At 36.7% G+C, this 17,333-nt stretch overlaps 1 protein-coding gene across 11 annotated transcripts in view; it reads right to left on the reverse strand.

Annotated features, from left to right (window-relative positions):
- FAM19A5 (family with sequence similarity 19 member A5, C-C motif chemokine like) overlaps window positions 1–17,333 on the reverse strand; it is a 416,518-nt gene that overhangs the window by 44,531 nt on the left and 354,654 nt on the right. For 4 of the 11 annotated variants that reach the window (XM_017811598.1, XM_017811590.1, XM_017811601.1 and 1 more), the window contains one exon: window positions 1,614–1,715. The exons of 5 other annotated variants lie outside the window; for them this stretch is intronic. In XM_017811598.1, the coding sequence (XP_017667087.1) occupies window positions 1,686–1,715 (30 nt within the window). In that variant the 3' untranslated portion in view covers window positions 1,614–1,685. Of the gene's footprint in view, window positions 1–1,613; window positions 1,716–10,821; window positions 10,834–11,538; window positions 11,633–17,333 lie in introns of those variants that run through there. 2 more of the 11 variants (XM_017811597.1, XM_017811594.1) reach the window with 2 other exon arrangements.

Consider the following 17,333-nt stretch of genomic DNA (forward strand, 5'->3'; position numbering starts at 1 on the left):
AAAAAAATCTTTCCAGATTTATTTTTATTAGATTTCTCACGAAGAAATAAATAAAAAAAAGTACAGGAACTGCTCAACAGTCATGCCATTCTTCTTTACTAAGGCTGTCACTTCTGGGGACATATTCTCCACCATCAAGGCATGTCATTTAGAGATGTCAGATTCATCCCATGCACTGTTTTACCTACACAGACTCTGTGAATTGTAGACTAAATATACCTGTGCCGCACTGCATATATACTCCTTTTTTCATCTAAGATATTTTGGAAGGACTATGCGTCTCTTCTATATGATGTATTCTGTTATATTTTTACTAAACTTAGATTTCACATAACCTATACTTTTTTCCTATCCTCAGATAGTCACATTCAGGCGCTCTCTGCAGCCAAGAACTTGTAGAAAACTATTAATTTACCCAGATACACTGGATATTTTAAGGATGAGAGAAATAGCTCCCTGCTAGGGTCTGCTTCTCTCCACAGAACCTAAATGGGATTCTCGATATCTACACTTCAGTGAGTCCCATTCCCTGTCTGTCTTTTTCATCCACAACTTGCCTCATGTGCAATAAAACTGTGCCTTTATCACTCTGCAGGGGTCTAGTCAACAACTGAAAACTAAAACTGTTTATCATATTTAATTAGGTAATTTAACCATGCTGATTTCAGGATTGCACTTCTTCCTGATTCACATTTGAAAACAAAATCCAGAATGTTTAAAAAGAAACCGTCACATTGAACTGTAGCTCAAGGAGCTCTCCAAATCATAGTAGCACTCTTTCCTGATATATCAGCTCTTGAGGAGATTTCTCCATCACTCTAGTAAGCTACAGACCAAGTAGATAAATTGTGGTGTCGAAGTTCAGAAAAGTGTGGAATTTGAATTATACCATAAGACAACAGCACTGCAAATTTAAAATAGTATCTACTTTTGTTACCTTTCCCACAATGACTGTCTTCGGTCCTGATTTAGATTCAATGTAAGGAGATTTTTTTGAAGAATTAGTAGTGAGTATAATTTCAATAAATGTGAAACATCTTACATATGAGGTTTGTTCAGGTTGCAGTTTACAGAGTTGAATGAAGATCAAAGTCAGTGAGTAGCCTTACATTGTGTATGGATAACTGCATGGGTCATTCATCTTACCAGAAAACAAAAAGCCTGAAATTCTATGACTGATTGCACATGCAATAATGTTCTCAAAAATTATTTTCAAAATGAAAAGTACTGAAAATGTATGGCACCTTCTAACCTCTCCAGTCTGCTCTATTCAAGAAGAAGAACCAATGAAAAAGCAAAAATTCAGTGGAGCCAGGATAGATTTTGTAGAAGCAATTTACATCAGTCTGTATTTGGGGGGAGATATTCCTCGGCAAATACTGATAAAACAAACTTAGATATAATTCTAGGCATTTTAAAATAAGAAATACAGTTGATTATCTAACTCTTTTTCATGAGTTAGATCATCAAACTCTTTTTCATGAGTCAACCTATGAAGTTATGAAGAGTTATTAATGGTATATAGATAGATTAACAAAATTAATATACATTTTTAGAAGAAATGTAGGTAGTTCAATTTTATTTTTTTTTACCTTGCTTATGAAAACCATAATTGGTACTTTTGGAGAGTCATCTCAGTAAATTCAGTCAGCAAATGATTTTCTTTTGTTTAGGAGCTGTATGATTCACTGATTCTTAACAAGTGAAGAAAATACCTGTAGGCAAACAACAATACTAAGCTTGCAGTGCACAGAAGTGAGCTAAAAAACAGATGCCAGCCCTCTGCTCTTCCTGTATAATTTGTACATGGTAACGAAAGTAAAGTGATTCCTTAAGCATATTTTCTAGCTTATTATTCACCACTATCTTATTTCATGTGGCACTTCAAAATGCTCTTTTATACCTAGGTTGCTAGAACAGGATATCAGCAGCTTTTTGCTAGTGCATATAATTGAAAGGCTGCTACTTAAAACAGGCACCATTAAAAATCTGAATTTGCCAGCAGTTACAGCCCAATTCTATGCCTAGAATAGAAAAGCAATTATGGTATGCTGCTGTATTTGGAAGTGTTGACAAGTCTTAACCTTTAATGGTGACTCCTATTTATAAAAAGAAACATACACATTGAGGATCTTTCTTTAGTCTATGTATAACCACCATAACAAAACCAGTGTAAGTAGGTAAGGTGAAATGAAACATTTTATCGTGATTTAGGCTTCAAACAATAAATTCCATTACATTTCAAAGGTCATTTCAAAATTTTTAAAATTTCAATGGTTCTATAATTTCAGAAATTAGTCTAGAGTCATATCTTTGGTTTTGCTTTGTGAAAGCACTCCCAACGTTAGACATGAAGTACTTAATACCACTCTTCAGCTTTAAAATGAACACCATTAACAATTCCTGACAATACATTACTCAAAGGGGATCAAAATCCATTGACTTTGCATTCTAATTTTGTCAGAATACAATCTTGCTGCCTCAGGTGAAATAAAAAAAAATTCTCAGTACTGCAAAGAATATGAGTGTTCAACTGTACAGATGTGTCCTAATGGCAACTCATACAGTGCAGCATGTTAAGCACACTTGCTGCCTGACATCTTGTGCATTTGTTAAAACAGGAATATATCTGCCATTTCTGAGGTAGACTCAAAAGATTAGGAGGGTAAAATTATTAAGTGTCGTGCCTTTTGTTGCTGAAAAAGGTCTTGGATTTGAAGGGACCAGTGAGCTGACTACATTCCTGTATTGTTGCACATAAGCTGGATTTGCACTAACAATGCAGTACTGATTATACCTTAAAGCAAGATTTACTTTGCTGTAGAAGATCATCCCTCTTTATTTACTGAGCTAAGCACTTCACGTGCATTGCCTTGTCTAGCATGAAATAAAAGGGCTTGTATTTAAAAAGGCTGCTGATGAATGAAGAGTTACATGTCTTCAATTATTTCAATTATTTACCATTTATGCACTTAAAATGATTGCAAAAAATATAGTTTTATGGAGAATTGATAGTAATGTTATACAATTACTGTAAGTAGCCTTTGGAAATGTAATGACAAAGTTCTTTATTCCTGTGTTATCCCAAATTGGAGTATGGATGAATATCAGTTTGGTCACACATTTAGGGGGGTGTTTCATCCTAAAAATTAAAGTCTCTTGGTTTTTTCAATACCCAAAATACTCAAAACTTGTATTTTTATCTAAATAAGGAATGCCATTCATAGAATCATATAATCTTTGTTAATCCAAGAAATACAAAACATTCTTAAAAAGCCACAAAAAAATCCTTGCAAATGAAAGGTAAAAATATTATCTTTATTCTGATTGCTAAAAATGAGAAAACTAACTTGATGCAGTAACAGAGTGTAAGGTCACTGGAGATTGACCTATTAGTATAATACAGGGGTTTTAAAAGCAGCAGTCTCTCTGGTATGAAAATACTAACCTATTACTTCAATGATGTGTTATTAAGTAAAAATAATGGTATTTCTTTTACTTTGCCTATACTAGGTTTGTATTTTAAATTCAGTTAAGGAGAAATAGCTAAGTTAAGACAGAAAATTTTTCAGAATTCAGAAGTGTCTCCACATTGGCCTGAACAGACCTCATTTCATTCCCTTTTTAATGTAACTTCTGTTCTAGGAATTTAAGATACTGTGGAGTCACCAAGCTGGCACACAGAAATCCCAATACCAGCACAGCTCTGGAGCTTGGGTACCTTTAAAAATGACAGAAATAATAAGAAAGAGAATCCAGGCTCATTCATTTGATTTAGTAGATGAAACCAGGACCAGATTCCATTTTTACGTAGCCATCATTCAGGCCAGTTCCCATGGACGGTAGCATGAATTAAGACAAGACCTCACATTTGGTTTAGTAGGATTTGTAATGATGTGTGCCATGGTCTGAGATGTCTATCTCTTTGAAGAATATCAATCTTTCTACATCCTTTTGAATGACCATATTTCTCTTCAGTACTACATGTTTATAAATCTGTAGTAACATTCTAAATGTTACTCACTCTGCAAGAAAGAGGAGAAATGTACAATGTACTTTGTACTTAACCCATGGCAAGAGTGGTTGTTATTCTGGATATTTTGGGTCATGGAACAGAATGATGAGTTTAAGTTTCATGAGTCATCTTGTGTAGAAATCCCACAGAGCAGTTCTATGCATATATGTAGATAGAAATAACAGTAACAATGTTTGTGAGTCTGTCCTACGTTGGCATAAATATGAAAATCTACATAGACAGGCAGACCTTTCAAATGTCACAATTTGATGGCAAATGCTTTTTGTAGGGTGAGAGAAATATTTCCTCCTGTTCATCCTTCTTCGTAAAAGTAAGACTGATCCCCATGAAATGTTGAGCCCCATTGACAAGGTCTTTCAATTCCTTTTATCTTAACTGCAAGTTGAATATTTCACACAGTCTAACTTTTGATTTGGTAGATTAACTTATGTCTTTTATCGTCTTTCTCATAGGCATGGGTAGCTACCTAAAGATAAAGACTTTCCCATAATAAAGTCAGGAGGGACAGGCATAGATCTGCCAAGATTCCTATGCAGCCCTCAAGAATTTTGCACAGGTTTTCCCCTACTGCTACTGCAACATTTTAAGCATGTAAAAAATATGTCTTGTGGACTGATGCTCTGAATTTTTCTATCCCTTTCCCCCCAAAAAAAATAAAAACACAGTGTGTGATAAGTTGTAAAATTACACTGAAGTAATGAGACATTCCAACAGCAAAACTAAATCTTAACTACATTACCAATTTTAATGTAGAGTTATACAAATCTGTCCTTTATATTAAAAATAAGAAAATCTAAACTTAGGATTTTAGTAAGGAATACCACTTGTAGGACTAGACTCTTACTTGTAATACGAAGCTTTTATACAAATTGATGACACCTAAAAACCTCATGGAGAAAATACTAGCAGTCCACACCCAATCATAATTGTTCTCTCACATTCTGAGTTACTAAAAGTCACAACATGATTTTTAATTTTACAAAGGAAAAATTTTCTCTCACCAGCTTCTAAAAAGCAGAAGACACGATAATTTTAAATTAACTGTGTTTCTACCCAGCTTTTTGTTAAGTCAGAAGATCATAAAAAAAGATAAACTACACATGAACTTTCGTTACATAACATTTACATTTTCTCCATGCATGCGAAGAAATTCCTCATCCAATCAAAATGCTGATAACCTTCAGTTTGGAAATTGAGTTTGTTTGAAAGACATCTAATTTTTATAAAGTGATAAAGATTAAAAAAAAAAAAAACAAACTTATTAAAACTAGTTAGTTGAATGCCCAAAAAATTACACTTATAAATGAAGCACTTTCATCGACTGTGTTTCTGGAAACCTTAACTTTTCTTCTCCTGCACATAGGTCACTTCTTGGCCTATCATTTTTAACCTGTATGTAAGTAACTCACAACACAATGCACATCCCACAACACTTCTGGTAAAATATACAGTAACACAAATAGTGTGACCAGGTAAATGAGCAGGTCTGATCCCTGCTACAGAACAATTGTGATTGGTCAATACATTGTGAGTAGGCAAAGCAAGAAAAAAAAAAATAGAAAACAGTATGGCCAAAAAGAAGATTATATCTACATGACTAAAGAATGGATGGTTTTTATACAGGATCTTATACTAGACTCTGGGCTAAAATAACTCTGCAAAGTGCTGTCGGGACTGTGACTGGGCTCAACATAACTTTCCTGTAAGAGACTTATCTAAAATGCACATAAAAGGGAGGATCTTCACTACTGAGTCCGTAAAACACTGCAGTCCAAGACACAGCTAATTTTGGAACAGTCTGTTCCGTTTTGCTAAAACTGTCATCTAGAAGATCTCTGATTAAATGAAGAGGTTTCAGAAGATATTAGAGAAAATAATTAAAGGAATGAAAACAGACCTTCTGTGCAATTCAGAGTCCAACTTACCTGATCAAAGGAAAAGATTAATGGGGAAGAAGCGACTTAGTCACAGCCTATAAAGATCTATACAGATTTTTATCATGCATTTTCCCATCCAGCAAACAAAGGTATAATAAGATGCTACGATTACCAGTTGATGATAGACAAGTCTGCCCCTGGAGTGTAGTTAAATCTTCTAACCAAAGATTTTTAGAGGCATTTATGTAGTTTTACTTTCGAGTCTCCCCACTTGATGATTTAAAATAATGCTTTATAGAGCATTGTTTAATAACATGATTCTCTTTTCCAAACTAATAATCTACAGAACAACTTAACTGATAATTAGTTCTTCTAATATTAGAGGGTAAATTAATTCAGTGAACGATTCAGAGAAAATACAAGGCTAACTCACCAATAACATAAGTGAAAAAAATTAACATCATAAACCTCTATTTCATGAACAGATCTGTGATTTAAACACATTTTTGCAAAACCTCCTAAATGAAGATTCATTTCTTTTCAGTTAAAAAGTATGTTTCTTTATTCAGGAGTCCACAGTTCTTTAAAAAAAGTAGCATCCATTGTAATTTTATCATTTGGGAAGGTAATATGTTGAGCTAAAATCTTGTCTATTCAGGTTTTATTTTTGTAGGATATGGACTACAGATAATTTGAACAAGAAAATCTTCTATCTTTTGACAACCACTCATTTGCTTTTAAACTCCTGCGCACTCACTGTCTGCAATCATGCTCTAAAGCACCATAATTAAAACATGGAGTGCTGGATATATTTAACAGGTTCAATTCTGTTTGCTGGTTAAAGATTAAGAGACCAAAAGATGGAGTCTATTAACAATACTGTATGAAGAAAGAGAAATCACTGCAGACTGAAGTAAGTCCCACTGGGGGCCTAACAAGCACCTGCCATTTTCATGCAGTGAGAGATCAATCAGTCTCAATATGCAGCAAGACGACTTGCCAAAAGCTGAACCACAAGGGGGAGAGAAGAAAAATGATCAATTCCCCAAGTTCTGTGCTCTGCAGTAATAAAACGTTGTGTTCTAAACACTTGCACTGTCTTTGCAATTGTGATATCTTGGTCAAGTTCAAAATGTGCAGTGAAACCTTGGTATCCAAAACGTATTAGAAAATGAATTCTCTCTGTTGTTACTGTGTAAATTTAGTCACATTACAAGAAAAATAACTTTTGGGGTTTTCATACAGACAATTGTGGAGTACAAAACCCCAGGTTTTTGTTCTCATGTACAAGACTGCAGTTTAAATTTTCCAAAATTGGACTCAGTGCTTATTTGATATCTGGTTGCCCTGGAGGACTGAGTTGGCCAACAGAATACTAAAATATTCTAAATACATATCGAACACAACAGTGACAACTGGAAATAAAATAAAAAAAAAATAAAATTGGAATTTGTCTATTTGTCAGAAAGTGTTGTTATTAACACCCCTATAAGTTCACTTGTTATCAAGCAGAAGAATAGCCAAAAAAATCACAGAACATTGCACACAATTCTAGGTCACACCAAAACGCCAGGCTCTTACCAGCTTGGGTTGGTGCCAGGGCACATGGATACAATTGTATGTTAAAGTAAGAAAAACCAACCTCAATTTGCAAAGATCAGAAACCACGAATGAAATCTCTAGACATTATTATTCTTTCCTAGGTAATCAAGTACTCAAATACATCTTAAAAGGTGACATGATCAAACAAAATTGTCTGGAATTCTAGAGAAAGCACTGAGATCATGCACTTATGCGATTAGCCTGGATTTTTTAGTATTTTCATGTTATCTCTCAAGTGTTCTTAAGGGCACTTTCCCACAATATGAAGTGTGATTTTTCATTTCCTGTTATACAGAAGACAGCTGTGGAGCAGTGGTACAGTAGTAAATAATACGGGATGGGAATATCTTTGTTATACAGAAAAAAACAACAAACAAAGAGGCTTATTAGAGGTATTTATTTGCATTTTCCCTTCACTATTGTTCTGAAGAATGATGGTTATAATAAAACCCCTCAATTAAAAACGTCCAAACCTGTCTTTTGATGTAACAAGAGAAGTCCAAACTAGCAAAAATGAAAAATAAAGAGGACCGCCAAAAATGCAAAAATAGTATATTATTCTTCATTATTCGATTAGAAAAATTCTTCTGTTTGAAACAAAAGAGTGCAAACAAATGGTCTGAGAAAACTGTTTATCATTTAGTGGAGAAATTGTTTCAGAAGTGTTCATCCTTGCACAAATATAACTTTTGAAATATTATTAAGGTCATGGTCTGCAGAGGTTATCTGCTGGGTAAATGACTGTAGTCCTAGCTCAAGAGAGATCCAAAGGTGGCTATAACTGTTACATCAAACTTGCAGAAGAAAAAACAAGACTTTTTCAGACAGGATTTGAAATAGCTTGCTCAGTTCTGCCAGTTCCTGCTTTAGTCTATTCTAGTCTATTAGGTTTCAGCAAATCCGTCTCCCTGTTAGTTTTGCTTCTCAAACACTCTTGTTGATATAATATGGCCAGTCTTCGCGAGCAAAGATTTGGGAAAGGTCATTAACCCTTCAAGCCTGCGCAGTGGATTTTTTAGGTGAGACACAGCGTGCGCTGAACTGAGCCCACCCTTTAATCCTCAGGTTCATCTGCCGGGGCCGAGCAAGCTTGGACAGTGGCAGTGAGGGTCTCAGAACGTAGGTTTGTTTAGAGTGACCTTCTCTTAGATGGATTGCCTCACAGGGCTGACGAGCTCCATCTGCCCGGGGGGGCTGGGAATTGAACCTGGGTCGCAGCGGTGAGAGTCCTGCACCCTAACCACTAGACCACCAGGGGCCCCCTGTTTGTTGATATATCTTGTTGATATATCTTGTTGATATACTTAATTTTAATACCACACCTTCAGTTATAGAAATACAACATGACACTGTGTGGATTGTGCTGCTCTTCAGTCTGAGGTAAAGTTCTGACTTCAGAGAAGTGAACAGGAAGACTTCCATTGATTTTGGTGGGATCATGGTTTAACACATAGACTATAAATAAACACATCTCTAGGGTCTGCACCACAAATCCTATTATCATCTAATGCCCCGATCAAGTTCCATACACTAACACTCAGTAAATTAATTTGTACTGTAAAAAAAAAACAACCAAACAAAACCCTAATCAATTACAGTTATGTAGACAATCTTTAAGAAAATAAATAAAACAAGCACCAGATAAAGATTAAAAATAAAGCAAAGAAACAAAAAAGCCAAAAAACAATAACAAACCTCCCCCTTCCCTCCAACAGAACAGCACATATGAGGAGGTAAACTGAAAATAATTTTTTTCACACAAAAAAAATTGAAATTTAAACTGTTCTGCAATGTATAATATACTTGCCAATTAAATAGGGAGAAAGATATTATTTCTTTTTGGCTTTCAAATATCACAAAAATATAGTCTGTACTTCTATGTGAGAGCTAAGTACAAAAATGAACAATGCTGCAGTCTTTGGTGGTTGCTTCTTCTTTAAAAAACACATCTAGTACGACATAAACAACTTAGCGAGTTCAGTGTATGAATTGCATGTCACTTGGGTTTACTGTGATACAGTGCTACAGAAGAGATTCAAAGGTACAGCCATGAAATAATACTCAGAATACAAAACAAATTACTTCTCTTTCTAGGAATCACTAGGATCATATTCATAGAAGACCAAACTAAATCATGCCTACAATATTTAGAAACCTTATACCAAGACATCATACAATAGACAGCTTTACCTAGTCCTGAAAGCACTTGCACTACTCAGTTCTCAGTTTGACCTAAACTTTCCCTGTGATTTTATATTAAATATCAACATGAGTGCATTGATACTGATACACAGGGAAGTATGTGCTCTGGGGAGAATGCTGTCTTTATTCTGCCTAAGCTTCTCTATGATCTACTGTGCCTAAACTAAATTCCACTTAACTCCCCAGAAAACTGCAAAAATTTTTATGGTCAGTCACAATCTGAAAAGCAATGGAAAATGTAGTGTTTAACTCTTAGGAAGCAACTTAATGGCTACCATCCATATTCCTTTCAATACAAGCTATAAAACAGGTTCACAGCCTGAACCAACCATACTGAAAAGTTTCCAAGAGCTCAGTTTAGAATTTTGAATAAAAAATTGTAAATATTAATTCTCAGGTATTTTTAAAGAATGTCAATGCAATTTTCCTGCATCATCAGGAAGCATACTGGCCAGTTTATGCTGAAGGGAACTTCGATTATCATTGCAGAAAAAATATTTTAAAGTATTACTTTGCTAAACAAATTAGAAGGACTCCTTTGAGTATTCATAATACATATTTACTAACTATTTTAATTAAAACCCATATCCCTCTACTTAACTTGAAACCTATATTTCAATCTGTCTTATGATTTTTCAAGGTTCCTGCATCATACAAAAACACATTTTTGAAAAACAAATATAAATCAAATATGATGGAATAAACACTGATTAGAACATTTTGGAACATCATTACCATACCCAATTTACATGGCACAAATCTGCTAACATCTGCAGTGATATACAATCCTGCAACATCTTTCATATCATGAAGATGAAAACAGCCTTTTTTTTTCTTCTTTTGCTACAATAAATACAACACCGTATTTCTCCTATTTTGCATTTAACGAGAAGCCAATGAGTGTCATTATGTCATATTAGCATAGAACATGAAAAGGGAGAAGATGGAAATAAGATGCTGAGCAGTTCAAGTAATCTGTTAGCCCAGGACCTAGAACAAGAAATTACCTCCATCAGACAGTAATTCATTGTTCTGGGAGGCTCCAAGATAAATAACCTAGACGACAGCATCACCTCCCTTGGCACTTTTCATATTTCTTCATTTCCAGCATCAAAACTGAATAGAGAAATTTTAAACAAGGAACAATCTATTAAGGCTCATTAAAAACATCCCCTTACATATATTGACATGCAGAAAGTTTAGAAACCACTGATGTTGACTATTTGTGACCCACATTAAATCCCCTTTTACTTAGATGGCCATTGTTTGTTTATTTTTTAACTGGGAAAATACTTTTTTGAATCTTAACAAGAAAATAGAAATCTGCCAAAAATTTACATTTATTCTGAGGGTTGTAAACTGTTGAAGTTATATGCACAATGTGCTTGCACAAAGGTGCAATAAGTATCATCCATTCAGAGCCTACAAATGAAAGCCCAGACTAAGATGCAACTGCCAGATTTTTCCTTCAGTTGAACTGGTTTATCCAATGTCCATTTGCATTATTAAATTAAATACTAAAGTCTTTATTCATCCTGAAAAGGCAACTGTAGTCTTCCCCTACTGAGAGTGGAGTGTACAACTTATCCAACAGATTTGTGATTGAAATTATAGTATGTCCATCTGAAACTTTTTAAAACAGACAATTAAGCTCCATTTCAGGTCTGTAGAAGTACATCCAACAAAATGCTAAGTCTTTAAAAACCATTCTCCCCTGAAAAGTCCTACAGACAAATAACTGTTGACAAGCTCTTTAATTTGCAGTTCTTTAGTTTCACAGACCCACAGTGGCAGCAACCCACCATCCACAGGGTTTTTTACCTCTTTGCTCTTTTCCCTTTTCCACATCCTTTGCCCCAGGCATTCCTCTGCTTCACAAAGAGCTAAGGAAATTCTTGTTTGTATTTCAGAAAACCTGAATGCAAAAAAGTTATGATTTGCAAGCTTCCAAACCCAGCAAATCCACTGCACAAAATACAAGCACTCAGCTCCAGGAATATGAAACCAAATTGCTAAGACCTTCAGCTCCTAACCTTTGCAAACTAGTTGGACCAAGCCACTTTCCCTTGGGCCACTGTAGCTGTCAGCATTGCAGTGGCAACGAGTGGATGGGGTGCCGAGCAGGGTGTTGAACAGATACTGATTGTTCTGTTTGTTGCACTGTCTGCCCACCTTCCTCTTCCACAGCGGAAACCATCACAGCAGCATCTCTGTCCCAGCCATGTGTATACTCTACACCCTATGAGGTGTGGGATCCCACACCCTATCCCACATACTTTCCAGGCGAAGAACTATTATTACACATTATGATTACCTACAAAGTAAATATCTAATCCTCAGATCACTCTGAAAAACAGCTTATTACTGCCCAAAAATAAGGTGGGGTTTTTTACCACTTATCTTTTGTAACTCAGGACTTTCTGTTTTTTAAAATTGTATTTCAGATACATCACCTACTTTTCCAAGGACAAAAATGAAATGTATGCCAAAAATAATTTTAATGTGAATGTATCATTCCTCCCCAAATTAATGGAAGACCTAGTCCTAGGCTCATAAAATTCTTGCTTATTTGCTTTTATTACCATGTATTACCAATGACATATAAGATACACTCTTCTTTCCTATTTTAATAAGCACTTTTACTAAGAAGATGGTGATGATGAATCCTTTATTATGAATTACTTTGAATTTTTTACATCCAAAAATGTTATCAGCAGTACAATCTCCATTGCTAACAGTCGACCACTCTGCACCACTAAGCAAGAGAAAGACAGCTTCACTTAGAGCAAATAAAGTAGCAAAAATACCTTTTTTTATGACAGGAACTATAGCTGCTGGACTTCTCATATTGGTTATGTATTTCTCGTACTTTCTGCATTCTTTGTGTTCATCCTAATTTGAGGGGAAATGATTCCATAGGACTCTAAAAGACAAATCATTCCTCCTAGAAAGAAAAAATTGCTCCTGTGATCAAGTCAAGTAATTCAGCTTGCTCGAGCTCTGGGGGAGGCAGAGCACTGGAAGAGCAGCAGCCCCTTAGATCACTGGGTCACTGGGTCACTGTTATCCCTGTATGAAAACCTAACTCAAATGACCCAAGTGAATAACCACTCACTGTAGATGAAAACACTCTGATTAACCCTTATGAGGGCTGTGCTATGTTCAGAGGACTCAGGAGTATTCATGAGATTTCTGATATTTAAGATGCAGTTCGTGATAAAGCAGCAAGGGGAATCTACAGCAAGACCTTAACTGAAGCAACATTAGATGTCTGTCTGGGGCACCAATCATCTCATGTGAAACCTGCCTGAGAGCTGGCAGATGATACTGCAGGGTTTACAGCAGCAGCAAGACAATCTAAGATTTTGCAGGAAACTTTCACAAAAAACGTTTACAGAAAACTTTTAAAAGTTTACATATATAGTTGTATTAATGTCTTTTATATTAATGTATTAATACTTCTTTCCCTTTCCAAATCCTTGGTTCACTTCCTACTCCTGTCAACTACACCTCTAGGGGTCAGGTGCAGAAAAATATATAATTTCATCGTAGCATTTGTAAGAGCTATGGAAAGATTTCTGGATTTAAGAGGCACAGTTGGACCAAAATATTCTACTGAAACATGTACTATCAACACTACAAAACCAGAAATAAGTCCTAATAATAATCTTTACTGTAGTTATCTTTTCTTTCATCTTTTTCTCTTTATTGTGTCCTAATGGAATACCATTTTTAAAGGATATTGTTCCAGAATTGATAGTACAAAAAGATAGTATCAGAGAATTAAGAAATAGAACCTATTAGTTTCTTTGTGCACTGATATTATGCCCCTTAAGAATAACTCACTTGGAAATAACTTGTGAGCAATATTATCTCTATCTTATGGGCTTTTACAGAACTCAGTTTTATTTTTATGGTTGTTGTTCATTTACCGAAAAGGTTAAAGATTTTCTAAAGTGTTTCATTATTCGTCAACAACAGACCTTTTCACATATTCTAGGAACATAAATATGCCCCCCCAAACACCTGCAATTTAATTACTGACACTGTATACTAGCACTGAAAACCCTAGATTTTTCTTACATTATACAGTAGAGTTATTATAAAAGAGTGCAGCATGATGGAACATACATACTTAGTGCTGGTCAACAGAATATTACTGACCCAAGCTCAATAAATTCTGATTTTCTGTGTTTAGCAAGACTCAGAAAACACCATCACCATCAGCAAATAATGTAAGAGAATGGAATTTCATTTCTGCTCTCATGGAAAAAGAAAAAATTCACACTGCTGAGGAGGTCATGCAAAGTACATGATCACTTCTGCTTCACTTGCTGGCTTCTCTGGAAGCACTGTCCACACATAACAGCCAAGTCTTGTAGGACTGGATCCCTGTATAGGCCAGACCCAGCTGTGAGGAGCACAGTCTGGATAACCCTGAGCCTCACAGGTGCCCTCATGCACAGAAATATATAGTTATAGACAAAGATCTGTATTAGCCTGGAGAAAAGAAGGCTCAGGGGAGACCTTATCATTCTGTGCAACTACCTGAAAGCAGATTGTAGCCAGGTGGGGGTCAGTCTCTTTTTCCAAGTCATAGGATAAGAGGAAATGGCCTCAGGTTGCCACTGACGGGGCAGGGAGGATGTGTGTGTTAGACTGAATACTAAGTAAAATTTCTTCACCAAAAATGTCAAGCACTGGAACAGGCTGCCTGGGGAAAATGTGGAGTTACCAGACCTGAAGGCATTTAAAAGATATTTAAATGTGGCACTTGATGATATGGTTTAGTGGTTGACTTGGCAGTATTAGGTAAATGGTTGGACTCAATGATCTTAAAGGTCTGTTCCAACCAAAATGATTCTATGAGTGTATCATTACTGTCATAATAATTGTTTACCCTTGCATTTATAAGTAGGCACAAAATTATCCCTGAAAAGTAAATCTCATCTTATGAGAAGCTTTATTTGGAAACATTCTCGTGTCTGAATATGAATTAGTGGACTATTGAAATAATGTACAGAGAATTCAATGCAATTTTATTAATGCAACATGCTGACAACTGAGAACTTGTACCAAGAATTCATACTTGATGCTGTAGTCAATACAGTACAGTATGTCTTCAGTCTTGATGATGCTAGCAAAAATTTCACAACCTGTACATGATTTGTGAGTACAGCTTGACTGGATCAAGGTCTCATTAAAAGCAAAACAAAACAAAAAAGCAAACAAGTTAAAATAAAAAGAAGAAGGAAAAAAACCCATAAAAAATAGAAGGAATTACTGAATTATTTATGGAACTCTTGGGAGTTTTATTATATCTTTCCAGTGCATCATTTTGTCAGCAAAGCTGTAACAACTTCGGGCTTAAAAAACATATGATATGTACAAAATCAATCAATAAAAATCAGTCTGAAAACATCAACAATAATACGTTAACCTTATTACTTAAGACTCCTAACCTGGTTTCTGATAGTGAGGTTTATTAGTCCCTTCTCAAACTATTAGTTTTTCAGTCTGTGAACCACAGAATCATAGACTGTTAAGGAATGGACCTTAAAGATCATCTTTGCCAACCCCCCCTTGCCATGGGCAGGGACACCTCCTATGAGACCAGGTTGCTTCAGGCCTTATCCAACCTGGTTTTGAACACTACCAGGGTTGGAGCATCCACAACCTCCCTGGGCAACCTGTTCCAGTGTCTAACCACTGTCATAGTAAAAAAGTTCTTCCTGAAATCTAACCTAAATTTCTCCTCTTTCAATTTGTACCTATTACTCTTTGTCCTATCACTACAGTTCCTGACAAAGAATCCCATTCTGGCTTCCCAATAGGCCCCTTCAGATACTGGAAGGTTGTTATGTCTCCACACAACCTTCTCCAGGCTGAACAGCCTCAACTTTCTCAGCCTGTCTTCATAGGGCAGGTGCTCCAGTCCCCTTGTCAATTTTGTGGCCCTTCTCTGGACTTGCCCCATGTCCTTCTTATGTTGGGGACATAAGAACTATATGCAGCACTCCAGGTGGGGTCTCACAAGAGCAGAGCAGAGCAGGAGAATCACCTTCTTCAACCTGCTGGCCACACTCCGGATGCAGCCCAGCATTTCATTGGCTTTCTGGTCTGCAAGCGCACACTGCCGGCTCACGTCCGGCTCATGTTGAGTTTTTCATCAACCATCACCCCTAAGTCTTTCTCCACAGGGCTGCTCTCAATTACTTTGCTGCCCAACCTGTAGGCGTGTCTGGGATTGCCACGACCCAGGTGTAGGACCTTGCACTTCACTTTGTTGACCTTCATGAACTTGGCATTGGCCCACCTCTCAAGCCTCTCAAGGTACCTCTGGATGACATCCCTTCCCTCCAGCTGCACCCACAGCTTGGTGCCATCAGCAAATGAGCTCAGGGTGCCCTCAATCTCACTGTCTGTGTCACCGACAAAGACGTTGAACAGTATTGGCACCAGTACCGACCCCTGAGGGACATCACTTGTCACTGGTCTCCACGTGGGCAATGAGCCATTGACCTCAACTGTCTGCATGCAGCCCTCCAGCCAGTCCTTTATCCACTGAGTGGTCCATCCATCAAATCCTTGTCTCTCCAACTTGGAGACAAGGATGTTGTGTGGGACAGTGACAAACGCTTTGCAGAAGTCCAGGTAGACGATGTCAGTTGCTCTGCCCCTGTCCACCAACGCTGTATCCCCATCATAGAAGGTCACCACATTTTCAGGCATGATTTCCCCTTTGTAAAGCCATGTTGGCTGATCCCAATCACCTCTTTGTTTTCCATGTGCCTTAGCATAGTTTCCAGGAGAATCTGCTCCATAATCTTGCCTGCACAGCAGTGAGACTGAACTGGTCTGCAGTTTCCCAGGTCTTTCACTTCCCCTTTTTAAACAAAGGGGTTATATTTCCCTTTTTCCAGTCACTGGGGACTTCCACACTTGATTGCCATATTTGACTGTCACAATTTTTCAAAAACGATGGACAGGGACTTAGCCACTACGTCTGCCAGCTCCCTCAGGACTCGTGGATGAATCTCATCCGGTTCCTCCCATGTGCTTTTCCACATTCAAGTTCCTTAGATGGTCTCAGAGCTGATCCTCTCCTACAGTGGGTTTGGAGTCTTCATTCTCTGAGTCCCTGTATTTGGCTTTCTTGACTTTGGTGGCATGGCTGGAGCACTTCCCATTGAAGGCTGAGGCACAGAAGTTGTTGAGAACCTCAGCTTTCTGTTTGCCCAAGGTAGCCAGGTCTCCCGTTTCCTTCCGGAGAGGGTCAACACTATCCTTAGTCTTTATCTTGCTTGCAACATATTTATAGAAGCCCTTCCAATTATTCTTGATATCCCTAGCCTGCAAACGAGTGTGGCTTTGTGTCTTTTTTTTTTCTCTGTTTTATTCAGATTATTTGATTTTGAATAAGTTTTATAACACTGTAATGAAGATTTCCTTCAAAAGTCATATAAACCCTGCTGTGCAGACATTTTACTTTTTACAACCTACTTACGACACTCTTCTAAGCTATGGTGCCAAATTTTTATGCAATATTCGGTTTCATGGCAGAATTCTTTGTATGAATACAGACATTTATATGGCAGATGTTTTGTGCGTGTCTA

This window comes from Lepidothrix coronata, unplaced genomic scaffold, assembly GCF_001604755.1.
Source record: "Lepidothrix coronata isolate B3197 unplaced genomic scaffold, Lepidothrix_coronata-1.0 Scaffold32, whole genome shotgun sequence".
Taxonomy (NCBI): Eukaryota; Metazoa; Chordata; class Aves; order Passeriformes; family Pipridae; genus Lepidothrix; species Lepidothrix coronata.